Raw genomic sequence first — 27,855 nt, 5'->3', positions numbered from 1 at the left:
CCATCCCAATCACAAGGACTGAATTCATAATGGACTTTTTGTCTGTTTGTTCTTTGGAGTTCAGGGCCGTGGCACTGTCCCTTAGCTTTTTTTTTTTTTTTCTCTCAAGGCTGAAGCTCTGTGACTTAAGCAATGCCTCTAATTCCAGCTTTTTGCTAGTTATTGGGAGGCAAAGAATCTCTTCAGATTTGTCTGCCAGGCTGACTTCAAACCCAAATCCTCAGATTTCAGCCTTCTGAGTCAGTGGGATTACACATGTGAGCCACTGGTGCCCAGATAAATTCTTAGAATTAAAAAAACAAAAAAAACCTTAGATGTGTTTCTCTTATTTGGTCGTTTCTCTTATTTGGTCGGCATAACAACATCACTTATCTCCAAATATTCACTTTTTCTAGTTCTTGTTCCTCACCCTCACCTCCTCAAATGTATACTTTAAAGTTTCAGCAAAGAAGAGAGGGGAAAAAAATGAAGTCATCTCCTCTACCTATGTGCACCAGTATTTTTTGTGGGCAATCGCTGAAAGTGGTTTCTTCCATATTTTGTGTGTGTTGGCAAATTACTGGTTTCAAATTAACTTAATGGAAAACTACTGGTGTGACAAGTCCTGTGCAATGTTTTAAATTCAAAGGCATCTTACTTAAATTTGCAGATTTCACAGTCCTACAAACACCTCACCACAACTTCAAAAAAGCAATCAGAATATACATATGTGTATATAATTCTAAGCTGAAGAAAATCCCAACCTCATTTTTGAAAACTAGTGTTATTTTGATTCACAAACTTCAAGACTCATTTGACCGGGAGCTATAGCAACTGACAAATGACCCATCTGTTACCAAGCACCGCTGATTCACTGTAATCTGAGCTACTCAGGATACTCAGGAGGCTGAGATCTGGAGGACTGCCCTTTGAAACCAGCCCAGGCCAAAAAAAAAAAAAAAAAAAAAAAAAGGCCATAAGATCTCATCTCCTAAGTAACCATGAGTCTTTACCTTTCATTTTCTACACGAAGCGTTTTTCTTTCTCCTTACTTTAGCCTTGTGATATTAAAATAAATCCTTGCTGAACTTAAAAAAGCGGAGCTGGAGGCACAGTTTAAGAGGTAGAGCACAGGTTAAAAAAGCAAGTGTGTAGGCCCTGAATTCAAACCCTGGAAGATAAAAACACACAATTTTGATAGTGTTCTGACTGCCAATAGCAAACAAATATAACAGTGATGTTCCTAGATGCACTGGAAAAACACAAATATTTTCCAGTCAAGACAGCTTACAGAGGCAGTGGTCTTAACTCTCTGTGTGTGTGTGTGTGTGTGTATGTTCATGCATGTACCTGAACACTTGGGGCCATGTACTTTTGATCTGCCTTTTTGCTCACTGATGATCTACCACTTGAGCCACGTTTCCAGTTCAGCATTTTGCTGGTTAACTGGAGGTGCAGTCTCTTGAACATTTCTACCCAAGCTGGCCTTGAACCATTCTTGGTTCTCCAGATCTCAACCTCTCCAGTAGTTTGAATTATAGGCGTGAGCCACCAGCATCCGGTCAGTGGTTGTTAACTCTTAAATGAGGCTAAAAAAATAATAACTTAATGACTGTAGCTAAGAATCTACTAAAGTAGTACATATACAGAGTTCATACACTAAACATTAAAGAAACCAAAAAGCTAAGGATGAAAGAAAGGGTTGGGGCTCTTCTCCAGGGCACCCAGTTAGCCAGCAATATCCCAAACCTATTATTTTCTTTCTGCTCTCTAAGAGACAGACAAGATCTCACACAATGACCTGCTCACCTAAGGAAAGGCGTCTCAAGAGGATGTTTAGTGTCCAGGTTAAGGAGAACGTCTGGCTGGCATTAAGGGAGACATGTGTGAGGACATGAGAAGCAAACCTACCCACAGAAGAGGAGGAAATCTTCAAAATGCACACACCCATTCCCGAAAGGTCTGCATTCCTGCTTAGGCTGTATTTAATATGGCCTTGCTTGTTTTCCCAACCTCTTTGAAGAACAGTCAAGTGTTAGTGATTTAAGACTACATCACCGGCCTCCAGGAACCTCAGGTGCAGACTCAGGTGCAGATGGGGAGAGGGGCTTGGCAGACTTCTCTCCACCGCTGTCTCTAGAGGCTCAGGCCTCCAGTAGCGGGTGAAACTCATTACCTGTATTTCCCTGGCGTGGTAGACGATGATCAGGCCCAGCAGGATGATGGTGGAGAGGCTGATAAGGCATTTCAGAGCTAAGGAATACAGTGACGCCTGCAAGACAGTCAAGAGAGAAGACTTTTAAGAAGGAACACTTTCGGCCAGCTCCCCAGGCTCCCTCCTGGCATCCTAGCTATTCGAGGGGCTGAGATCTGAGAGTCACGGTTCAAAGCCAGCCTGGGCAGGCTTCGAAGAGACCGTAGTGAGGCTCTGATCTCTAAAGAACCAGCAAAAAGTGGCTCAAGGGGTAGAGCTCCAGCCTGGGGCGCAAAAGCTCAGGGACTGTCCGAGGGCCTAGAGTTCAAGCCCCAGGGCTGACTGACACTGACACACACACACACTTTTAACCAGCTCCTTCCTAAACCCCAGGGAGCCTCGTGCCGGTGGATTCGAACTGACGGGGGGGGGGGGGGGGGGGGAGGACCGCGGGACCGCCAGCGGGGCTCTGTGGTGTGGGAACCGGGCAGAGCCCGGGGCTGACCGCGCCGCGGAGACTCGGGAGATGCAGGGCGCCTGGCGGCCGGAGCGGAGGGGAAGTTGCCCCGGAGTTGGAGCGGGATGCAAGGGGACCCGGGAAGGGAAGGAAAGAAGGGAGGACCGGGATAGCGGCGGCGCTCCCCAGCGCCTTCCCCGGCCCCACGGTCCGCCGGCGCGCGGGGCCGGGCGCGGGGCGCTCCGGGCGCCGGGAGAAGTTGGGGCGCGCAGACCCGAGCCCGGGACCGGCAGATACCTTGTCGTAGGCGCCCCACGACAGCTCGGTCTCGATGACCATGACCACGATGCCGAACATGCCGAAGATGAGCGCGTAGTCGCTGAGCCGCTTGCGCTTCTCGAACAGGGCGCGCCGGTGGCCCAGCTTGTAGCCGATGTTCTGGTTCTTCTTCTTGCTCGACTTGGCGCCGCCGTGCCCGCTGCCGCCGTGCCCGCTGCCGCCGTGCCCGCCGGGCCCGTACAGCGCCAGGTTGTTGGAGTTGTTGTGCTCGGGCTTGGACACCACGATCTCGGGCGCGGGCGCGGCGGGGGCCGGGGGCGAGGCGCCGGGCGCGGGGGGCTGCAGCGGCTGCGCCTCGGCGTCGCCCTCGTGCAGGCTCCGGCGGGACGCGCTGAGCGGCCCGAGCGGCCGCAGGACGCCCCCGTTGTAGCGGCAGCTGCTCATGGCTATTTCGGTGAAGGGGTTGCTCTCGCGGCGCGCCGCGGGCTGCGGGGGCGCTGGGGGCGCGTGGCGGTGGTGGTGGTGGTGGTGATGGTGGTGGTGGTGGTGGTGGAGCGCGGGCCCGGAGCCCAGGCTGCCCGGGCTGCCCGCGGGGCTGGGGCTCGGGCGGGGCGGGGCGGGCTGCGGCGCGGGCTGCGGCCGGGGCGCGCCGGCATGGCTGGACGGCGCGGGCTCGCTCACATGGAGCTGGCTGCCCCGGCGCGGCGAGCAGCAGCCGCAGCAGCAGCCACTCGACGAGCCGGACAGCGGCGAGGAGGTGCGGGTCCGGAGGGCGCCGCCGGGCGACGCGGAGCGGAGCAGCAGGGACAGGTGATCCCCGGCGCCCGCCCCCGCCGCGGGGCCGCCGGGGGAGGCGCAGCTGTTGCACCGGAGGCACGGGCTGCTGCCGCTGCCACTGCTGCCGCCGCCGCCGCCGCCGCCGCCACCGCCGCCGCCGCCAGGCGGGTGCGGGGCGTGCGCGGGGTGCGGGTGCGGGAGGGGCGCGAAGGGCGCGCACGGCTTGTCCGGGCCCTGCGGGGGCGCGGCGCGCGGCGGCGGCGGCGGCTGCTCCGGGAAGAAGCCGCGCTGGAACTGCAGCGGGGTTTCCATGCTGGGGCTGTTAAAGCCGCAGGGGGACCGGGCGGTGGTGCACCCTGCGCAATGCGTTATGGTCGGGAGCGGGTACTCCTGCCGCTGGGGCGAGGAAGGGCCCATGCCGGCTCCGGTAGAATCCAGGCGGCGAGCCCGATTGGCTGAGCGCACCAAAACAATGGGCATGACATCACCTGCGGGGACCCGGACGGAGCTCGCGGCGCGCGGCTCGGTGGGGCGCGTGTGTGCGCGGGGGTCGGACCGCGGGGGGAACCTGTACCGGGGGACCCGGGGCACGCGGGTCCGGGCGGGGCGGGGGCGCCCGAGGGCCGGGACCCCACCTGCGGACTCGCATCAGGGCGCCCCGGGAGCCCCCCGGGCACCGCGGCGGGGGCCCGGAACTGCCACGCGCCTCAGCTCGGCCGCCGCCCCCTAATCGGTGCGGGACGCGCGGCCCCAGTCACCTGCCCGCGGCACTGCAGCACGCCGGGCTCGCCGCCTCGGGCGAAGCCCCGGCCGCTCCCTCGCCCTCGGGCGTCCTCGGGCCGCAATGCCAGCCGCCTCCTTCGCCCCACGCCCGCCCCTCTCGGGTCGCCCCACCGACAGCGGGCTGCGGGCCGCTCGCCCCAAGTCGCTGCGGGGGACAGAGGGCACACGGGTCTGGGGAACACAAGTTTGGCGAATGCAGTAGCCAGCGCCTCGGCTCCCGGAGGAAACCTTTGCCCCAGCCCCGGCTTGGCCCGGGTGGGAGCAGCACCGATCCCGGTGCGCCCCGATCGTCCCGCTCAACCCGAGTCCTAGGCTCGAGGTTGGGTGCGCCGTGGCACGCGGGGGGTTAAGCCTCGGGCCCGGGGCGGGGCCGGGAAGGAGGCGGGCGGAGCGAGCGGAGAAACCGAGGGGAGGGGGCGTGGCCAGGGATCCCCTCGTCCGGGGCGGAGCCCGCGCGGGCTTCCCGGGTCCCCCGGCGGGGGCGGAGGGCTTTCCCCGCGCCTGGTTCACGCGCACGCAGCACGCGGGCCCCGCGCCCCCCGCCGTCTGGCCCCGGCTCCCCGCGGCGGCCCCGCTGGGCGCGTGCGTCCGAGGACTCCGTGGAGGCTTGCTCGAGGGTCTGGGGGCGGCCAGGCCCCCGCCGACAGGCGGCTCAGCGGCTGCTCCTCGCCCGCCTCACCTGCAGCACAGACACAAAGCAGAGGCGGTCAGGGCGCGGCCGGGCCCCGCCGGCCCCGCCACCCCGAGCGCCCCCGGCCCACCCGGCCCCGCCACCCTGAGCGCCCCCGGCCCAGCTGGGCCCGCCAGACCCGAGCGACCCCGGTCCATCCGGACCCGCCACCCCGAGCGCCCCGAGCCCTCCGGGGAGCGGTCCGTGCGGCCGGGGCGCTTTCCCGGGGCTGACTCCGGTTCGGTCACCAGCTCATCACCAGTCGTTGAACGTGGCCCGGGCGTGGCCCTGACCGCCACCCGGGACCCCGGGGCGCCGCCACGCCGCGGCATCCTGGGCCTTTGCTTTGGGTTTATGGATTGAAATTCAAGGGGGGCACAGTAGAGAGACAGAGACACTAGGAAAGACTGGCCAACGACATGTGTGCTTCTATTTTGTTACGGTTTTTTAAAAGCATGATTTTTACAGGTTATGTCAATAAATTGGACCACAGTGAAAACCGATCGCCCTCATTAGGTAATTGGAATTCTCGGCTGGATCCAGTTTCGTGATATTCTACGCCCCTGGCAGCTGCCCTGAAGTTGCTTACCTGTGTATCTGATGCGTGTGTGCACGCGCGCGAGTGTTTTCAATGCCAATGAGTGAATAATTCATTTTTTCAGATATTCTCTGGCTATGTGTTAGAACAATTTTAGGGTTTTGGACATGCAAACATTATATATTCAGAAAGAAAAAAATGGAAAGAAAGGCAGGTTGTTTTCAAGCCCATAGCCCTTGAGGTCCTGGCATCCTTCGGGGAGGACTTCTCAAAGGTCCAGTATTTTAATGGCTAGAAATCAGAGAAAGAATACTTAGAATGTATGATGGCTTTTTTTTTTTTGCTTGTTTTTGTTTTTTTGCTTTGGTATTCACATCCCAAGTGGGAAACTAATGAACCGTCTAGAACAATGAAGTGCACTGAATTTTCAGTGGTGGAGTAGAGACTGAATTTAAAACTCAAGTTTCCAGATGAAGTTATTCACCTTTGGGTCTGAAAAAATAAATCACCTCAAAAGCCATCAAACATTTACTAGCAGCCTTTTCAACAAATCATAGAAACCACTCCCAGTAGCTCTGTATGGCAGATTGGTGAAAATGTTTGATTCGTTCTTATAAATCTAAATTCTTCAAAGAAGCCTATGTTAAATTAATGATTTCGTCTACTGCTTTTAAATTTAGTGGAAGATTCTAGGGACCTCCGCAACTCTCACGATAATTGTTACTAGCATTAAAATGGATGCAAAGTTCTAGAGTTGCTAATATAAGGGGAATAAAAGCTGCAGAAAAACTGACCTCAAATACCAAATTCAAAGCTTCAGACAAAGCCTCTGGATATGAAATAGTAGGGAAAAATAATTGAGGATTTTGCTGTGCTTGTGGGACTCATCGGAGTGTACTGAGTCAAGGGTAAGCCAAGGGGGCTTCCTGAGGTTTACCATGCACATTCTCGCCTCCCTCAAAGAGGGCACAGAGGAGCCTAGAACACACAAACCACAGGAGAAAACGGAAGGTTGTTCCACAGCAAGACAGAGGGACTGTCAGAACCCCGAAACTCAGAATGGAAGTACTGCCTCGCCAACATCCTGAGAAAGCTCACAAAATAGCCCAGTAATGTGAAACTCACTGAGGCCAGAGAGAGGGAGGAGGGGGAAGAAAGCAGGTCAGCCGGAGACATGCTTCCTTCCTATTAAAGAGCCATCCGATCGCACATGCAATGTTATTTTGCTCATGAATGTCTGTTTTTCCAGCCCATGCACAATGCTGAAAACCCACGAGGTGAACACCCAGTGACAGTGTTTCATGTTTGGTCTGAGTCATACTAATTTGTTTGGGGGTGTTTCATACTATTAGTTCACAAACAGGATAAAATCAACAGATGATTTCAGAGTACTTTAAAAATACACGTGCCATAACATTCTGAGTTCTTTGTTCTGTATGGGGTTGTGGAGGGATGCAAATAAGATGTAGAGTTAAGGAGACCCTCAAGGTCATAACAAGGTCAACATTCCTCCACAGGAACTGGGTCTTGCACTCAACAGATTCTCAGCTTTCCAAGAGGAAAGAGCAAGGGAGAGAGCCAGGAAATGAAGAAAGGACACAGACAAGATCTAGTGACTTCCTTGAGTGGCAAATGTGGAAAACACTATTTGCTACTCTTCTATTAAAGAAGAGTCTGGAATTTCCCTAGATTAACACCAGAGGTCATGCTTAACCACAAAAAAAAAAAAATGCACATGGAGCCTAATCTATTAAATACCTTGATTTCCAGCATCATTTTTTTTTTCAAAAATCTCCCTATCCATTTTTTTATGGTCTACAATGGTGGCTTGTATATTTTGTGTTGAGCTTGTGACACACACACACACACACACACACTTTTAGAACAGGTTTTTCAAAACCCCTGGGGCTGGAGCAAAAGCCTCAGGTTATCTGCATGCTCGGCTGTCATTCAGATTTCTCTCTTACCACTGTTCATAATTCTCTGTGCCACATCTCTCGTCTGTGGGCCTTTAAGAAGCAGCCTTTCTGGTAGGATGCTGGTGGCTCATGTCTGTAATCCTAGCTACTCAGGAAACTGAGATCTGAAGATCATTGTTCAAAGCCAGCCTGGGCAGGCAAGTCTGTGAGACTTATCTCCAATGAGCCACCAAAAAACTGGAAGTGGAGATGTGCCTCAAGTGGTAGAGCGCTAGCCTTAAGCTAAAATGCTCAGAGACAGCACCCAGGCCCTGAGTTCAAGCCCCAGGACTGGCACACACAAAAAAAAAGCGAAGGGAAAATTCAAGGCCCTGACTCCAAACCCCAGTATTGGTGTGCATGCACGTGAGTGTGCACATGCACACACACATCACACAGATAGGGATCTGATTCTTCCAGACTGGACATTGGTCATGTTTGGCAATGTGCACAGTAACAGAGGAAGGCCAATGGACAGTCCTTATTGGCCCTTGTGACGGCCATGTTGATTTGCTTCTATTAGCCCCAAGGAGGAGCGGCTGGAGCTCTTGGTCCTGTGGCACAGGACCTCATCTACATCCTACACGGGTTGGCCTGGTAGCTGAGGAGCTCTGCATGGGTCAGTCTGGAGGCTCAGGAGCTTTGGCCTCCGGCATCCTGGCCTCTCTCTGTCTCTGTGGAACCAGAGGAAGGAAGCCAGGTACTTAGCATCACCCCAGGAGAGAGAGCTTTACCTCATAGCTAGACAAGAGTCAGCAAAGGTAGAACCAAAGGTGTTATCAAATCAGCCCTAAATAAGGAGGCCGAAGGTTCCCTTTGGTGACCACCCCCCCAAAGTCCTAGAGCTGCTCACTGCCCACACGGGAGCTTACAAGGCGTTCAAAGGTTTCTTTTCTATTTCAAACCCAGTGTGTCTTCTCCGGGGGGGGGGGGGGACTTCTCCCTCCTTATAAGGCTTGGGGCACTCTCTGCAATGGCTATTTGTTTTCTCTCTTTCCCTTTCCCTAGCCCTGTAAGTTATGTTCCCACGTGATTCATCAGCTCCATTCTGTGTTTTGCTTTCTTAAAGTTGCCTCTTGCCAAACAGGCTCACACAATCTGTCACTCTATCTGTGTCATCTCCCTTCCTGGGACTCTGTGAATCTCTATCCTTCCTAATAACTGTTTTAGCCCAGGAGAGAGAGTTCCTGCTTATTTAAGGGGAAAATAAAAACATGATTCCCTAAGCTGAATTAAATTAAATATGTCATAAGCACAGACCCTAGATGCTCCACTGTCAGAGTCTGCACATCTACCCTCAACCAAGAAGCCAGGTTTTCCTTAAAAAACGACCTTAAGTTGGTGGTTTAAAATTTTTTTTTAGTTGTAACTCAGCATTTTGTTCTATCTTAATTATTCATGTATGGTAATTTTTTACTTGATGCAAAATAATCTGTATTATACAGCAGGAAAAGTCCCACAAGTAAATGCTAATATATATATATACACATTATACACATACACACACATATAGGTATGATGCACATACAAACTGATTATTTGCCAAGGTCTTCTAGCCTCCCCGCTTAGGGTAAGTATTCCTCAAAAACATTCTTATTTCTTAAAATTATTGGATTCTTCCTTTCAGAAATCAAATTCTCTTACACAGTTACTTCTTGGCTCCTATGACTGAACGTATAATTAGGGGAGTTAATTTATCCAGGAAGACCAGCTACTGTCATCGCCTGTTTGCTTGTCACCCCATTCACATAACTTGTTTAGTTCTCAGGTGAACTTGTCTCCTCCTTGGCCTGTAGCCACGCCCACACCGTGGGCCACGCCCACTTCTAGGACCCAAGTCATCCCCACCCCTACCCTGCAGAGGGCTCTCCTGAAATAACTGATTGATGGTGCTTTGTTGACATATTAAAAAAAAAAACAAAGCTCTAAACGGAGGTATGAAATACAGAATGTGGACAAACAAATTATTCACAAGAACCAATTCAAAATTTGGGGGTTCAAAAAGTTCAGTATCCACAAAGAAAAAGTTCGCCAAGGGTCTCAGCAATAGATTTGAGCTGGCAGAAAATGAATCCATAATGAAGCTCCAGGGAAGAGTGCACGATCTGAGAACAGAGAGAATTAAACATGAAGGAAAATGAAAGGCCTCAGGAAAGCAGAAGATGGCATTTCACACATGTGCAATGGAAGAGTAGGAGGGGAAAGAGAAGCAGGGAAGAATACTCATATAAACACTGAATACTTCCCATACTTGAAGCACAAAGCGAGTCTACCCAGGCAAGAAATTCAACAAAAATCCAACTAGAGGGGCTGGGAATATGACCTAGTGGTAAAGTGCTTTCCTCATATACATGAAGCCCTGGGTTCAATTCCTCAGCACCACATATATAGAAAAAAGCCGGAAGTGGCGCTGTGGCTCAAGAGATAGAGTGCTAGCCTTGAGCAAAAAGAAGCCAAAGACAGTGCTCAGGCCCGGAGTCCACGCCCCAGGACTGGCAACAAAAACAAAATAAATAAACAAAAAAAATCCAACTAGAGAACATGAAGCAGTGCGTACCCCGATACATCTAAGAGAGGGCATTTTGAGGCTAGTGAGGGGAAATGGTCTGCCAACAGCCAGACACTGACAGCTGACATCAGCCAGGGCCGCGAGGCAGAGCCAGGAGTCACTACCCAGATAGAGGAAAAAATAAAGAAACACACTTTGAAGGTTATTGAAGAAAGATTTTAGGCTGCAAACAATACCAGATAGCAAGCTAAATCCCCAACACAGGTGAAGAGTCATTAATCCCTCACAAACTCTTCCAAAAAACACCCCCAAACCCCAAAACATTTCTCTACTAATTTCATAAGACTGTATTACCCCCCGATACTGCAAGGAAAACACAGACCGATCTCACTCAGAAATGCAGATGCAAAGTTTTTCCACAAAGCACACTCTAGTTACAGCAACGCATGAAAGTTATTATATTCCATGACCAGGTGGGTTTGAATCCTAGGAATGAAAGATTAGTTTAACATTGAAGATCGACGACTGTAAGATATCGCATCCTCCCTCTCTCTCTCTCTGTCCCTTTCCTCTCCCCCCCCACCGCTGCTCTACTCTGCCACCACCCTTGAAATTATAAACAAATATAAACCTTTATCTGTTGAAGTTGTCTCTCTCAGGTGTTTGGCCAGCTGACTGACTGTGGAGGTGATTGGTGGTGACCTTCGGGTGCCTGCAGGAACAATGGCTGCCCACTGCGCTTGGCCCCCTGGGCAGATCCATCCATCAGTCATGTCTACGGAAGGACTTCCCCAGTACAACTCTGACAACACGGCTCAGATGAGCTTCCTGGGTAGGCTTGGACACTTTCAAGGGGGCCCATCCTGAGGACATCAGTCCCTGTCCTCTACCCCTTCTCTTTCCCCCAGGATCTATTTCTGGGAGTGTGCAGCTTTTGGTGAGTTCTGTAAATCCCCCTAGCCCTTACCCAGCCCCAGGATGGTTTTGGAAACCCCTGGGACTTGCAGTTGGGGTTGGAAGTAAGGGCCACCTTGGTGACTAGACCCTTCGCTCTGTAGTCAGACCCTAATTACTTGAACTTGGTGGCGGGAGCTCTTTCTGGCCAACCTGACAGTTTGGAGTGTGATGTCCTCACTCCTGCTGACTAATTCTGGGGGCTCTGGGCCAGGCCATCCTGCTCAGGGAAGAATGGTCAAGACAGTGGAAAGGCTCTCAAAACATCTCACACTCACGCCTGTCATCCTAGCAACTCAAGGGGCTGAGATCTGAGGATCATGATTCAAAGCTAGCCTTGGCAGAAAAGTCCATGAGAGAGGAAAACAAGTTACAAAGGAAGAAAGATCTGGATGTAAATCCCAATCACTTCGTTTTCTTTTTGAAAGATGAAAAGCTAGGATGGTTTCAATGCATTCAATCTTCTAATCCTGGTGGCTGGCCTTACCAAAGGTGCAGTTCAGACATGCAGACTTCCAAGGTTGTTTCATCTTTCTAAGTTTCAATATTTGTATCTACAAAAGTGAAGAGAAGGTGGGTTCCTGGAATCTGAAGGGAAGGACTTGCTTGTGGCAAATGCCATGAGAAGGTTGGCTGGATGTGACCCGAGAGCTCACGTTCTTTCACAGGTACTGCAAGAACGTGGTTATTCTTGGCCTGACCTAAGTGCGCATGCTTCAAAGAGATCAGCTTAGACACTTGGCGCCTCCTTGTACTTATTTCTAATTCATGAAAGCCCTTTGAGCCCCAACCAGTTCGCAGTATTAGGATTTCAGATGGAAATAGCATTTAAATAAGGTGAAAGTTTTAGGACACAAGGGAAAGCACAATTTAAAATGTAGATGTCAAAGTGCATTGTTGGATTAATGGGGCTTTAAAAATCCTACTCATAAAAAGTACTATGAAAGCACACAGCCAGTTGATTTTTTTTTTTGTTGTTGTTCAAGGAAATGACTTGATAGCTTTTGAGAAAAGCAAAAACATTGTCAGTTGCTTTGTAAGTTGCTTTGTGATTGCCCATAAATGTTCTTTGACTCCATGCGACATTGTTTTGGTGTTAGCACTTGTTTGTCTTCTCGGCACCTCAATGGCTTCCAGAGTGAACTCATCCCACCCCATGTCTATCAACTCATCCTTAGACTTAGATGAGTTCTTCCTCGCCCTCACATCCATGCTTCTAGACATCTGGTGAAGTTACTCCGTTTCTTTTCCTAGCATATCCAGTATTTCAGAGGTCCTTTAGTATTATCCCCAAACCTACTGAGAATTGGCTTTTGAGGACAGGAAAATAGAAAACACTACTTTCTTGTCTGAAATTAATGCTGAATTGTTTATGTAAAAAATTTTAAATGAGGTTTCCAATAGGCCCCTAGACTTTTATAAACACTTATATTTATAAATCTGGAAGGATTCTTTTCTTTTTCAGTAAATGGAAATTCCTGAAACACCCAACAAACAATAACAGAAACGCAGAAGTACCTCAGGGGGGTAACTCAGTTTGTAGTTACCTGGATGGAAAATGTTAGAAGACAGAACTTACGACAGCTAGCCCAATGGCAGCTAGCCCCCATTCTGAATTTGAGGGCAAAATGGATGTTTTTGAAGAAACTCAGTCCTGTCACATAGAGATACACTTATAACTGAAAATTATTCAACTATAGACCAATGCTTATAGTTAACATATACAGTCTTTTTTTTTTTTAAGAGGAAACTTGATCATTGTTTTCTGTGTAATCATTACTCCAAAGACGCTCGCGAATACTCAAAGGCAGTCAGGTTTTCTTGAGTAGATTACATATGCCATCAATCTGCGTGGTGAATTCTACGTGAAAGGTACGCCTACATTTGACCACAGCCGCTTCACACTGCCAGTTCTGGATGAGGGGACGCCACACTGGTGAGGCTTCCTTGCTTCCTGATGTTGTGTTAATGTGAACAAATCATCCTCGTGACCCCGTGGGCCTCCCAGGCCATCCGCTGCATGACTCACACCACAGGCTATACCCCTCTCCACTGAGGGGGTGGGGGAGCACCGTGATCATGGGGTTCCCATCCTTCATCCATCCTTCCCCACGACCCCCCCCCCTCAGCTCATCCCCTGTACCTTCTTTCTTATATCCCTGGACACTGAGCAGTTCCAGGTCATCAGCCCTCTTCCATTTCCCTTCATTTGCTGTCTTGCTCCCAAGCTTGCTGTGGGCTCTTCTTCCTGGTTCCAAACTCGGCCTGTGTCTGATCTACTCACATTCAGAAAATGGGCCAACGGAGCCCTCAGGCTTTCCTGTCCACGAGGTCACATTTCAGCCAGGGATGGAAGGAGAGTGAAGGAGCAGCAAGAATGTCAGGAAGCGTTAGTGGGCAGTTCATTCCGGATGATAAACTTGATCTGCTACGTGAATCATTTTCTTCACACTCCACCCACCCACTAATACACACTACTCCCCAGTTGTCATCTTCTGAATTCAAGTGAGACATCAAGGCCCATCCAGCAGGCCAAGGGCATCCCTCCCATCCGGAAGGGGCTTTGGTGTCGTGAACGACTCTGCTTTCAGATACAACCACTCGTGTCCCAGGCCCTGCACTGCCCTTGGGAGCCAGAGGAAGCAGCTGCAGCTGTCCAAGGAACTGTGGCCCAGTGGCTTTTGAACCACTCTCCACTAGGCAGAGCTAGGAATTTTTCAAATAGACAGATTGGGAGCAGACTGCTGGGGGAAAGTGAGAGCCTTCTGAGGAGACTTGGAGGGATGAAGAGGAGAAGACACAGAGAGACATACACTAGACTGCTGTCTGACTTGGGGCATCTAATGGCGGTGGGATATGAGGCACAAAGCGTTCTACGTAGGACCATGGGCTTCATTATAACAGCTCCAAACACCACACCGTACTCAAGGAGGAGTTGAGACGATCCGGCTGCTAGAAATGTGACACACATGCTTGTTACGCCTAGGCACTGCTGGGAGTTTAAATAGGGCCAGAGCATAAATAGAAAAGGTGTGAGTATCTCCTGATTAGAGGGAAAGGGGGCAAGAGGAAGGGAAGAAAGGAGAGAAGTAGACAGGGAAGGGAGAAGATAAGAGACCAAGACAGGGAGAAGGGAATGGGGGGTGGGGGGAGAAAGGAAATGATAGATGGGAGATGGGAGAGGAGACAGAAGGAAGGGAAGCAGTGGGAGGAGAAGGAGAGGGGGGAGGGGTCTAGTCTGAGATTTGTTGGTGAGGAGACCTCAGGATAGAATCATCCCCTGAGCTGTCTGGACCACACACAGGAAGCTCACGCTGTCAGCTCTGGCAGAGATAGCCTGCCCTTCTTTGCTGAACCTTGGTTGATGGTGGGGCTGGGCAGGGCTCTGCAGAGACGTGTTTGTACCCAGCACAGCAGCCTGAGCAACCCAGGAACAGAAGAAGGCAGCATCAGGGTCTGAGCAAGAAGGGTACTGGGCAGGGCCCCTCGTCGCAGCAGGTTAGGGGGGCAGTGGCATCGGTAGGCAGGTACAGTGCGCCAAGGCGATTCAGGGATGGCATCACCAGTACCCATTATCACAGCCAGGTGACACAGCGCAGGAAGACGCGACCCTGAACACTGAGGCTGCAGGGACACTGGGAGCAGAGAGCAAGATGGGCAGCGCGGGCTGAGATTGGGACGTGAGACCACAAATGGGGTCTGCACAGGGCAGCAACTGAGCTTGGTTCTTGGCCATCTGGAGATCTCAGGGGCCCGACAGGTTGGCAAGTGAGTGTCGGGATGATATGACGGTGACCCTCGGTGTCCATTTTGGGGTGGCCTGGACCTCAGTCTGCTTAGGGTAAGTAGGGGAGGGAGAGTCTCCCCGTAGGCTGGGAAGCTCAGAGCTTCCTGTCCCATTGAGGAAGGAGACATCAGAGGCAGTGCCCATGGTGACCAGGCACTGGATGACCAGGTTCCTGGCCCATACCTGTCAACCACTGGTGAAAGGATGCTCAGGGTTGTGCCACCGCAAGGGAGAATGCAGTGGGTAGAGAAGGGAATGTCCATACCCTGCCCTACCTGCCTCTCAGCCTCCTAAGGCAATGGGAGGTAGCAGAGCCATGGTGCTGATTGCATCTTCTCTTCTCTCACTACTTCTTGGCTTTGCCAGTTTCTTCTCTTCTCCAGTTGCCAACAAAGTCTACTCTTGACCCCAAGGTATGTGCACTACTGTTGAAGTTGTCTCTGATCCTGGCGAGTGACAGAAGATAGCCATTAAGAGAGGCATCCAGCATTACCCAGAGTAGCCTTAAGACGGATTCAGTTGCAGCTGGCATCTCCTGAGATATAGAGTGGATATAAATTATAGTAATGTCATACTTCGTGATTCAGACTGCGGTGAAAGCAAAGACTCACCAGAGGACCGAAAGCCACCTACAAATCAGTGGTCACAGTGGCAGGGCTAGAGAACACAAAGTCCAGAAAGTTCCCCACAGCAATCAAGATGAGTCTCAATAAGTACACCATATTCCTCAATGGGACAAAAGCACTCAGATCTCCCAACGTGAAAGGCCATTTACCTCTTCAGTTAGTCATAACCAAAAATGTCTGGTGAAACTCGAGTCAGAAATCAAGCAAATAGGTTGCCTGACTCAGACAGAAGCATTTCTAAAAGGGAATGGACATTGTGAGTATTAATGGCTGGCCATGTGTTGATGGTATTTTCGTAAATCTCTTTGATTAACTGACATGACCTAGTGGAATCGTCCATTTGCAGGTGAGTGGTACAGATGTCTTGGCCCATGTTTTGGTCCAAAAGTCCATGTGACTCCAAAAGAGGAAACACAGGCAGAAACCAGAGGTTGGCAATGATGATGAATTCATAAACAAATAGATACTTTGTACCTTTGTTGGAACGTCAAAGCTAGTTAGTAAAAACAACAGGTTATTTCAAGCCCAGTAAATGTCCTTAATTTTTGTGCTTTGTGATGTTCTACTGATGATAGGAGCTTTATAAATAAGCAACTCAGTAATAAATAGGGGCTCCTTGTCCCTTAAAAGAATCTTTTATTGCTGTGGCTTTATTGTGTTGCGAGTATGCAGTTCCATTCTGTCTCGTGAGAGGGGTCTCATTGGAGTTGAGAAGGCTGTGGAATCCCAGCTCCCCACCCCCACCCCGCTCCCTGAGCTCTCAAGTTCCCCACCACAGAGTCTGGGGATGGGAAGAGGATAAAAAGACCCCATGACCTAGAAAGCACCCACTTCCACTCCACACCCCCAAGATCCTGAGCTGAAGAAACACAAAAGGCCTGCCTTCGTGTGATCTCAGCGTGCGAACAAGGGAGTTCCTGGTGGATGCTCCCCAGAGAGGACTAACAGCCCCCCAGTATTAGATAAGAAACAGCAACAGGGTGAATGGCACTGTTAAAGTTTGGAAATGCAAGCATTCCCTTGCTATCAATTCAGTGCGGAAGAAGGTGCCTAGGTTTAAAGCATGCTGGAAGGACCTCTCCAGGCGAAGACTTCAGGAACCTTAGAGACATGCCAAAAAGGCCAGTGGGATCTTTCAGGGCCCAGCTGGAGTGGATCTGACCCAATGGGGATTTGGCAAAGTGGAGAATCCTGTGGGTGGGCTGTACCATCTGGAGAGCTGCATTTCTCTACACCAGGAGTAACAGGGCTGGCATGAGGCCTTTGGGGTGTTCTAATAAAGGATCCAGGGCCTCAGAAGGCCAAATGACCTCAGGAGGGGGGGGTCACCTATTTGAGAGTGAATAGAAAAAGCCACTGTAATAAGAAGCAGTGGGTCAGATGACGTGAACTTTATGCAGTGTGTTTTTCTTCAGACATTGTACAGATGCTTTCCCGGAGGGGGAAAAATATCTATTCAATAAGTTTCCAAATTTCGACCACCCTGACAAACTCCTATTTTCTTTTTATTACTCTAAGATCTCAAGGGCCTAGGAGGAAATGGCCTATGGCTTCCAGGAAGTGATCGTAGCAACTCCAGGGCTGGGAGGGTTCACTGGCGAGATGGAGGAAGTAGTGGCAGTGGGATGAAGAAGAAGATGTGGGATGGAGTGGGAGACTGTCCCTGCACTGCAGAGCCCCATCCACAAGCATCTGCTGGTCTTAAGAGCTTTAGCTTGAGTCTGGAATCTGGAATTCATTCCATAAACATCTATTAAATGACTGCAGTGTTTCAAAGGCACACTCCCTCTGCCCTTTTCCTTGTCTTCTGTGTATGTGTGTGCATGCATATATGTGTATGTGTGTGTGTGCATGCACAGGTGTGCACGTGAATATATGTGTATGGATAGTTGGATGGATGCAGGTATGACTATCCATACTCATGTGTGATCCACACACATGCACACACACGTATGCTTCAACACTGTAACAACTTGTATGGCATGGTTTCAGTGCTTGGATTACAGCATGCTAGGTGTTAAGTATTTACACGTATGACTTATAAACAAGGCTGGCTGGGTACGTGTCCCATGTGGGTGAGTTGGTCCACTCTTTGTAACAGTTTACCCAACACCATCATTCCTGAGGAGTTTAGATCTGGCTAAATAGCCAGAGGCAGATGGCTCATGCCTGTCATCCTAGCTACTCAGAAGGCTGAGATCTGGGGATCAAGGTTCAAAGCCAGCCCAGGCAGATGAATTCAAGGGACTCTTATTTCCAACTCTCCAGTAGAAAGGTCAGGAGTAGAACTGTGGCTCAAATGGAAAAGCACCTGCCTTGAGTGAAAATGCCCTGAGTTCAAGTCCCAGCCCAGGCATACACACAAGTAAAAGTTATAATGCCCCAGAGATAAACTGATGCACCCCATCTCAATCAGAAGAACTCCCGGCCACATCCACGGGGCCGTGACAGGAGATTCACAAGCAAGGAGCAAGGCAGACGGTGAGCACAATGTGTTTTTTCCCCTCAAACCTCTCAGTAGTCTAGCCATTTCTAATATAGTTTCTTGGTCTTCAAACTTTTGTACTCTATGGATAAGAACCCTATCTCTGACATGTTATTTTCCCTTCAGTTTCATCACTGAACTAGCTGGAGATTTTCTTTTCAAAAAGACAATGAATTAGAGCACAGAAGCGTTATTATTGTGAAGGCAGCAGAAGTACAGAACAATAATAACCAGCTCAGAGTGGAGCCGTTTAGAATCTGCCCCGGCTAAGTGACTCCCTCTTGCACAGTATGCTTTGAAGCATAAGATTCAAAATGATTCCTTTACAAAATGGCAAAATGCTAGATGACATGAACTTTCAGAGGGCCAAGGGTCCTCGAAGCCATGAGGATAAAACCCAGGAGAGCTGAGAAGAAATGGAAAGGTGGGCTTGGGAGCAGGGCCGGGCCGGGGAGCAGAGACAGAGGCCAGTTGTATGCGGGGGCTCGTGCAGCCGTTACAGGGTCCTGCTCAATAACAGCCTCACCTGATTAATGGAATTCAAGGGAATCAATATAGGAAAGTAGAACAGGCAACTCAGGCTAACGTCCTCTTTCCTACAGCAATTGAAACAAGATTCCAGAGAGGGAGGGTAGCTTAGAACTAGAATAGCAGGGCAGCAAAGGAGAAAAAGCATGTTTCCAACAAAAAATGCAATCAACTAGGTACTCCACAGTCACTGACAGCTTGTGTTTTCCAGTCCTATTACAGGCCTTCTTTGAGCTACACACATGACTGAGAAAAATGAGTTCTATTACGTAGCAATCACATTGAAAGTATCCTTCAAAAAAGCCTCATCTAAAGTAAACATTGCCTTGAAAACTGGGGAGTTGCTAAGAAATTCTGTCAAATACAGTTGGTCCTCTCCCATTAGATTGGATTTTTCCATTTTATATCTTGCTCAATCCCGGAGCTTAACCCCTCCAGGAATTTCCATGAACATAGTTTACATACCTCTGCAAATATAAATTTCCTAGGGGTTCATTCAGTCCTTAGAAGGCTTCAAGCACTCGTGCTGAGAATTTTCTGCGTGGTCAGCTGGTCTGGAAAGGGGACAGACTTGGGCTCTTGACCATATGGGGGTTTGTGCAGTGTGTGTGTGTGTGTGTGTGTGTGTGTGTGTGTGTGTGTGTGTGTGTGTAATGAGATTGGGCTGGTGGGGAAATTCCTAATGTCTTCTCTTTCAGAACAATGCATCAAGGGAGAAAAGGTAGAGGGGCAAGCTGAATGAAGTGATTGGAGTTATTTTCAGAAAAAGCAAGGTTGCACAGGTTGCCAAACTGCAAACGCCTAGACAGCCAGTTCAAAGAGCCAGCAGCAAGAAGAGGTGAGGCCGTGCCAGAAACCTAGGCCAAGAGGCCCTGGGAGAGCAAAGCAGCTCCCGGCCTGTGCACCAGTGGCCTTCGCATGGTGCAACTCACCAAAGGGGCTGAGGAAGCCAGCAAGCTGGAAAGCTCCTAGCCATCTATCCATCTCCCCGGTAGAAGTGAAGCCCAGGACTGGGGGCTCACGCCTGCCATCCTAGCTAGTCATGAGGCTGAGATGTGAGGATTGCAGTTCCAAGTCAGCTCAGGCAGAAAAATCCCTGAGCCTCTTATCTCCAATGAACCACCAAAAAGCCAAAAATGGCGCCGTGGCTCAAGTGGTAGAGCACTAGACTTGAATACAGGAAGCTCAGGGACAGTGCCAGGCCCTGAGTTCAAGCCCCGCCCCGGCCCCCCTTTCAACAGGTTTCATTGTTCTATATTCACACAACTATAGGTTCTGAGATCACATCCACCCTCATTCATTTGCGCTCAGGTTGGCCCGCCCCCTCCCACTGGTTTCTGCCTACAACAGAGCCTCTTTGAATTTCCTGTCACCATTAAAAAAAAAAACCAAAAACCTCTTAGCATATATAAATTGAACAAAGGGGGTTCACCGTGGAATTGCAAACATGCATATATTATACTTTAGTCAGATGGGTTTTTTTTTTTTAAAGGAAATTTTTGGATTCCATTCAAGCATAGATGAGAAAGCCTTGGATGCGTGGCAGCAGCCTCTCCTTGGCTAGGGCCCACTGTGAAATAGTGGAGCTGCCTGCCTTCCAGATCCATCATGGCTAATAGAATCACGTCGTTTCTGGAATCCAAGTATCTCCATCACCCACAAATGAGACAGACCTCCACAAATATGTGGGAGTAAGGTCATCTTGAGTCCATGCCATTGTATTTTCAGGAAGAAGTTTATCAATGGTTTTACATTTTAAGAAATAATAACAATGTGCTTGGGCACAGAGAGGCAGGTCACTTTGAATAAGCTGGTTGTCATGCGTAACATGAAGTTAGTATGAGTGTCTCTCGACTGGTCCCTCTAGAAAAGCAGAGACCCCAGCAGAAAGGTTCCCCGCTCTGAGCTGTGAGGCGGGAAATGGACTTGGGCTGCCAGGTGGATGCCGGGATCACCACACATCTTGCCGGGGGTGGGGTGTCTCTGTCTGCCATGGCTTGGTGAAGACGCCAGGTTGTGCTCTGGGAGTGAGACGGCTTTGCGGCTCTCTGTCACAATGACATCTACAGAGGCATGATTGATCGAATATTTACGCTGGTGCATCACACCAGTGACATCATCATCCATCCTGATGAGGAGGAAATGATGCAATGAGAAAAAAATGGACGTCACCAGCCAGCCATTGAGGGCCTCTGTCACTTACACTCCTGCTGAACATCTCCCCTTTATCTGCAACCTTGTACAAATGGACTGACAACAGTCTGGGGTCTCTCCCTCCCTGCCAGCCTTGGTCAATAGAGGGCACTGGTGGCACAGTGCAGGAAAGGGGAACTTAGCTGCTCCAGCATGCTGCTGCTTGGCTGTCTATTGCACACATATATGTGTGTGTATGCACATGTGTGCATGCGTGTGTCCAACTCTTGGACTGTTTGAAGCTCCTTTCCTGACCCTCTGGTGTACACGCAGTGAGAATAGGCATCCACCAGCCTTGCCCAGTGGCAGTCCAGCCCTCGCCAGCCAAAAGCCTCCCAGAGTCCCAAGCACTCAGCCCCACACCGGGCAGAGCCCCTAGCTGATGCTCTCTGTAAGTCCACCCACCGGCCTTGCCTGCCCCATCCTAAATTACTATTTGCTATTTACTAGGAGCTTCTGGATCATCTAGCCTAAGAAGAGAATGGCTCTGCCACACAGGCGACTGCAATCTGCCTTTCCCAGGAATCTGAACCCACACTATCCAGACCTAGCAAGCTCCTCCCTGCATGGTGCTTTGCCCCTCAGCTCTAAGATTCTTTAGAGTTCTTTCAAGACTCCTGTTATTCTCCTGGGATAGTTAAGAATTCCCAATGCTAGACTTTCCATGTGGCATTCTATCTCTGATTAGACCTGATAAAACCCGCAAAGATTCATGGATCTGCTACTCTGGTAAGTATGATAGTGGACCAATGGCCAATGGCATGCTGGGATATTCTATCTAGGGGAAAGAAAAGTGTGGCACTTCAAAACCCTTGCTATTCAAAAGAAAGCAGAATACTGGGTGGGTGTCACTGGATTTTGTCTCTGATCTTTTGCTCTAACAACTTGAAAAGCTATCGGTTTGGAGAAAGGCCCAGAGAAGAAAGGGTTGGAGCTTGGGCACAGGCAGTACAAGCTACCTACCATTCTAGTATGAGTTCTGCCATTAGGACTGGGCATGCTGTGCAGAGTCTCGGCTTGAAGAGGAAGGATGGAGCACAGAACTGTAGGATGCGAGGCCAGGCCTTCTATGGCAGAGACTACTTGAAAACCAGCTCCTGGCAAGCTGCCCGGCCCTGAACCGGAAGTCTGTGATCAAAGTCACACTTCACACGGCCAAGTTCCCATCATGCATTGGAGGTTGCATGAGGTTGAGGTTTCATGTCATGATGTATCTTAAGCATGGCTGGGTTAAGGAGCAATGGACAGGATTATAGAAGTACATATGGAAAGCGAGGTCTGCAAAAACCCCAGAGGCATGGATCTCAACGGTCTACCCCTAGCAGCGGGCTGAGAATATGGCCTAGTGGCAAGAGTGCTTGCCTTGCATACATGAAGCCCTGGGTTCGATTCCCCAGGACCATGTATATAGAAAACGGCCAGAAGTGGCGCTGTGGCTCAAGTGGCAGAGTGCTAGCCTTGAGCAAAAAAAAAAAAAAGAAGCCAGGGACAGTGCTCAGGCCCTGAGTTCAAGCTCCAGGACTGGCCAAAACAACAACAACAACAAAAACCCCAAAACAACAACAACAACAACAACAAATAACAACGGTCTACCCCCACATGACAAAACCGCACCTACGCCCTCGAGAGCCGTTTCTTACAGCCAATCAGTGGGAAAGGATTACCAACCACCATGCCTGGCTGCCATTGGTATTTTTGGTCCTGTCACCTTCTCACTCCCTTAAGAACTTGCTCCATCAAACATTTTTCTCTGTCTTCATCCCCAATTCCTCTTTTCCCCAGGACTCCCCTCTGTAGACTACAGTCTCAGCCCTCCCCTACACTTAAGACTTTCTTTGGCCCTTGGTCCTTGACCTCTGTTTTAACCTTCTGAAGTAACCTTCTGAAAAGACAGGCTTATATTTCTCAAGGCTTCACGCACCTATTCCTTTTCAAACTATTTCTAACCCATCTTGTTCAGAAAAAAATATTACCAGCAACTTCCTCAGTTATTAAAGTATTAGTGCTCAGTCATCACCTGGCTTGACCTCTCTGAAATACACGTTCCTTTCTCCCATCTCCTCTCTGTCCGGCCCACACCTCTGTTCTCTAGGATCCTTGTGTTGACCTGAGTGTTGACAGCTCCGCCCTCCCTAGTCCTAGTTTCCAACCACATGTTCTCTTCTTTCCAGTCATTTCATTCCGAGTAGGACACATGCTGACTCTGGCACCAGCTTCATGTTTCTTCCGACTTTTTTTTTTTTTTTTTGCCAGTCCTGGGGCTTGGACTCAGGGTCTGAGCACTGTCCCTGGCTTCTTTTTGCTCAAGGCTAGCAGTCTACCACTTGAGCCACAGTGCCACTTCCGGCTTTTTCCATATAAGTGGCGCTGAGGAATTGAACCCAGGGCTTCACGTATGCAAGGTGAGTACTTTACCACTAGGCCATATTCCCAGCCTGCTCCCCCACCCCCTGCTTCATGTTTCTTTGCCTCTTGATACAGCCTTCTAAACCATATCTGAACCCCAAACTTTCTCTAAGGGTACGTCACAAGTTTCCAGCTACCGGAAGATCTCCTTGTTAATTTATACAATCGGTAACTCAAATTCTAAATGCCAGAGACGTCATTTTTCTTTGGAATCTGCCCTTTATAATGCCTTCCCAACTCCTCAGTAGCACTAGCTTTGTCAAAATTCCCTCCATTTCTACCATTCTAGATCCAACCAGTTTCACCTCCACGGGTTTCACTCTACCTCTCTTAAATCTGTTTTATTCTGTTGACTTGCACTGCAAACATGTGAGTTTTTTTATTCTTACTGGGCCTGGTGCAAAAGGATTTTAACTGATCTTGCTGACACTGTGTACATGATTAAAGGATTAAGGGTGTTTTTTTTCTTTTTTCTTGGCAGTCCTGGAGTTGGAATTCAGGAGCTCACACTAGCCAGGCAGGTATTTGACTACTTGAGTCATATCTTCAGACTCTTGTTTTATTGTTTTTCCAGTAGGGTCTCTCATTTATGCTTAGATCATTTTGGATGGTGATCTTCCTATTTCTGCTTCCCATAGAGCCAGGAGGACACATGAGGCTACCACACAACAACTTTTCATTAAGGAAGATGGAGTCTATGAATATTCTCTCTGGGTTGGCCTGGAATGGTTATCTTCCTGATCGCATCCTCCCCAGTAGCTAGGATTACAGGCATGAACCATGGGACCTAGCTAAAAGATTAATATTCTTAAAGTGCAAATAAGATACTATCACTATTATCACTCTCTTCCAATTAATGGCTTCCCATCGTCAAGTCCAAAATCCGTGGTTTAGCATTCAAGCTTTGGCCTCTTCCTCCCTTTAGTTTCCTTCCCCAAAGCCAACTTCCACATAAATGCTGGCCACGCTTCAAAGGGGAACCCACAGGGCATAGAAGAAAAGCAAACCTATGTTATAGTCACAGCCTTTTGCCTTTACACAGCTGAGATCTTGAGCCAAGTCCTTGTGCTCTGACATTGAGGTTCAGTTTTTCTCATCTGAAACAGCCTTTTTGAAAAGGTGAAATGAGATGGCATATGGGAGGCATAGGCAGTGTCTGATGAGGCGGAGGTGAGCAATACATATTGTTTTGCCACATCTTCCTTTTTACAAGGAATCAAGATTTACAGACACAAAGCAACTTGCCTAATGGCTATGGTGCCAAACTGAATAGACTTTGTCCAGTTGGTTTCCCCCTGTTTAACCTATCTCCAAATTTACTGCCTCTGTGCCCCACACCATTGTCTGGGGGAACTCTGTGGTCTTTCCATTCTGGAGTCTTCTCCCTTGTAATTGGACTTTCATGGTGGCCAGTCTGTGTTTTCACTCCTGGGGTACAACCAATGTGGCCCCTGCCATGCCCAGAACACCGGGCTCCACAAGTGTAATGAGCGGTCCGAGGCCACTGCGTGGAGATGACTCTCTACTCCAGCCTCGCTTGCACACTGCACCAACCTCCAGCCAGAATGCTTTGGTCTAATTGTCTCTGAACCACCAAACACAAGCATGAAATCAACCGGGAAAACAAGCTCTGTTCATTTTCTTTTGCCTAAAAGGTATGCAACATAAATCAAAATAGAGTCCTACTCCCATCCTATTGTTTTGTGGAGTGTTTTTGTCTTGGTCTTCCCTTTTATTTAATGCCTTTATGTTTTTTTATACAATTATCCTTTTCTAATGACTTCTAAAATACAAATGCCTATCTTTTTTTTTTCTTTTCTCTTATTTATTCCAGCGGACTTGGCTCCTTCACTGAATGCTGACTCTCTCTAAGATTCGGATCTCTGTGTTTATGTTTTGTTTGCAACACATCTGCTTATTCTAGCACCTTGCATGTTACAGTCGTAAATCACTTGGGGGAGGAATGAACAAGTTCATGCTGTATGGAGAGAGCGATACTAGGAAATTAAAATACATATGCTCGAGGTTTAAGTCCTCAAAGACTTCACCTTGACATTTCTTGACTTCCCGGGCCCTGTGACCTCCACCGAGTGGGTGTCTTTGTGGGAGCAGAAGCTCGGCAGTGCAATCAGGAACACTCTTGGATGTCTCACCCAGCAGAGCCATCCAGGCCACGAGTCCCATTGTTAGTTCACACTGGAGGACTTGCTTCTTTGCTGATTCCTTTTTCTGAGACTAACTGGAACATTTCTATAGTAAATTATGGTGCTACTACCCTTATTCAGGTCTAAGAAGCACTTTCCCCAAGCCAGGTTCGGTGTTAGCAATAGATCTAACTCCTGACTTTCATGGCAATTATAGATAAGTACTGTCATGTCATTGCTCTGTCATTCGGTAACTTGGCCTAATACACAGCAAAGGGATGATGCTTTTGATCATTTTTGCACAGCTACTTGCTGTGTACTATACACATATTTATTTTAACATTTCTCATGTTACATAAATGTCACTCCACTGGAGAGTTGAACTCCGGGGCCTTCTGCATGTTCGGTGTAAAGTCTACCACTTCACTGCTCAGCATCTCTGATAGAACAACTAAATAAACATCACATTCTTCATACAGCCAAATCTCCATGATGTAATATTTAGATCAACCCACTCCTCAATTGCATGGGCAATTCCATGGTGAATATTTGCAGTTTTCCAGTTCTTAGAATGTTTAGGGGGATACATTTTCAGAGATGGAATTATGAAGACTAGCAGTGGAACTCCCTTCCCCCCCTAGCTCTCAAGATATATTACAAATGACCTGCCAGAAGTTTTGTGCCACCAGCCATAGTGGCTCACATCTGCAATCCCAGCTACTCAGGAGGCTGAGATCTGAGGATCTCAGTTTGAAGTCAGACAGCAGGAAAGTTCATAAGACTCTTATCTCCAATTAACCACCAAAGAGCTGGAAGTGGACTGTGGCTCACGTGATACAGTACTAGCCTTGAGAGGAAATAGCTAAGGGACAATGCCTAGACTGCCCCAAATTGGCACGTGCGCATACACACACACGTGCACACACATACACACACACATACACACACACACACACACGGAAAAGGAAAAGGAAAGACAAGATAAGAAAGGAAATAAGGAAGTATTGTTATACCAATCCACCTAGGAGAAATTCCTGCTTAAACAAACTGTCAGGAATTCTTACAGGACTCTTTTGCTGGCCTATTACACAAAGGAATAGACTTTTAAAATAGATTTAAAATGTTTTGTAATAATGAAGAAATTCAATGAAAACAACTTAACACCTGAAAATTCAATCCTTTAAGACATTTTGAATTACTGAAATAATAAATAAATTTGTTACACATAAAAAAAAACACAACTACCATCCCAATCATGAATACCTGCACAAAAGCAAACTCTTTCCTCAGTATCACACCTGGAACAACTCTTATTCAACAAAGAACAAGCGGTCACTATGGAAAACTGGCTTGGCAAGCTTGCCCAAATACAATTATGTCTAACACATTCGTTTTATGATTTTCAACTAAGTGACATGATGGAGATTATATAATGTGTGAGAGGAGAAATGCGTAATGCCACGTTTTAATATCAAGTGTGAAATCCCCAGTAGACATTAAAATCAACAACCTTCCTTAATTCTCAGCGCTGAGAATTCCTGGTGCTTAGCTGACCTCCTACCCGTCCTTCGGCAGTGCCAGCGGACGACCTGAACACAAGCCCAAGCAAGAATCTATAAATAGTCGCCTCCACTCTGCACCCCCATTAGTGCTTCATAGCTCCCTTAGGAATGTGCTGGGGCCAGATGGCTTTCAGCCCAATTTCCTGTATATATTCCCTTTTAATGATAATAATTAAAAAATACTAATTTGCTCTTACCCAAGGCCATTTCTGCAGAGACCTCTCGGTGCTTCACAAATACTAATTAAGCCTCAGAAGCCTGAGCTTCTGTTCCTGTGTTACTAAATGCCCATGGATTCGTCCCTCTGGCTATTTTCTAAGCTTAAGTAATGCCCTCCATGGCGAAGGTCAGGCTCTCAGCCCCTCCCGTCAAGATGGCAGGTGAAGTGCGGTTGGCTTTCTTTGTTGGCCCAAGTTGGCGCCAAGAGAAAACCTTGTCTCCCCTTCCTTTGGAGTGGCAAGGTGATGTGAGGGGCTGACTGTCTCTCACTTGAGGACAGATCTATTAATGAAGGATTTTAATTTGGGGCCCTTGGGCCTCTAGAGGGTTTGGAGATAGATTTCAGTATTTGCATCTGCTTGAGTGGGGCAAACAGGGGAGACTGACTTTCACTAACTCTTACCTTTTCCTTTATTAAGACTACAGCAGCCCCAGCGGCACAGAGGCCACTGCCACCAGCAGGTGGCAAGGGTACTTTTATAGCACGTGAGGACGTACAGGTATATTGAAATATTGCCATGGTCTTACTATTTTGTGATGATGGTCCATTATTTCAGGTTCCAGTGGAAAAGCCCACATATTGTCATATCATGTGTTTAAACTTTCTAATGACTGTATTCCAAGCTAATGGTCTTCTTTCATAATATCATTTGCTTTTATTTTAGGCAAGAGATGTAACGCACATGGAGTACACAATCTTCTCGCTTGCACACAGAGTATCCTCTAGGACGGACCGTGTGTTAGTCCACAAACAATGTCTAAATATGTTTAGACAAGCAGCATGCAAAGTGCTTTCTCCAAAAGCAA

General features: G+C 48.7%; 1 protein-coding gene across 2 annotated transcripts in view; it reads right to left on the bottom strand.

Moving 5' to 3' along the window:
• Kcnn2 (potassium calcium-activated channel subfamily N member 2) overlaps positions 1 to 4,334 on the bottom strand; it is an 82,653-nt gene extending 78,319 nt beyond the window's left edge. The window contains exons 1-2 of one of the 2 annotated variants that reach the window (XM_048334216.1): positions 2,928 to 4,334; positions 2,156 to 2,251 (exon numbers count right to left, since the gene is read on the bottom strand). In XM_048334216.1, coding sequence (XP_048190173.1) covers positions 2,156 to 2,251; positions 2,928 to 4,166 — 1,335 coding nt within the window. In that variant the 5' untranslated portion in view covers positions 4,167 to 4,334. The remainder of the gene's footprint in view (positions 1 to 2,155; positions 2,252 to 2,927) is intronic. The other variant, XM_048334217.1, reaches the window with a different exon arrangement.
• Between the last annotated feature and the right edge of the window lie 23,521 nt (positions 4,335 to 27,855).

Source organism: Perognathus longimembris, chromosome 25 (assembly GCF_023159225.1).
Source record: "Perognathus longimembris pacificus isolate PPM17 chromosome 25, ASM2315922v1, whole genome shotgun sequence".
Taxonomy (NCBI): domain Eukaryota; kingdom Metazoa; phylum Chordata; class Mammalia; order Rodentia; family Heteromyidae; genus Perognathus; species Perognathus longimembris.
Note: the sequence above shows the minus strand (reverse complement) of the source record. Positions and strands in the feature narration are given on the sequence as shown.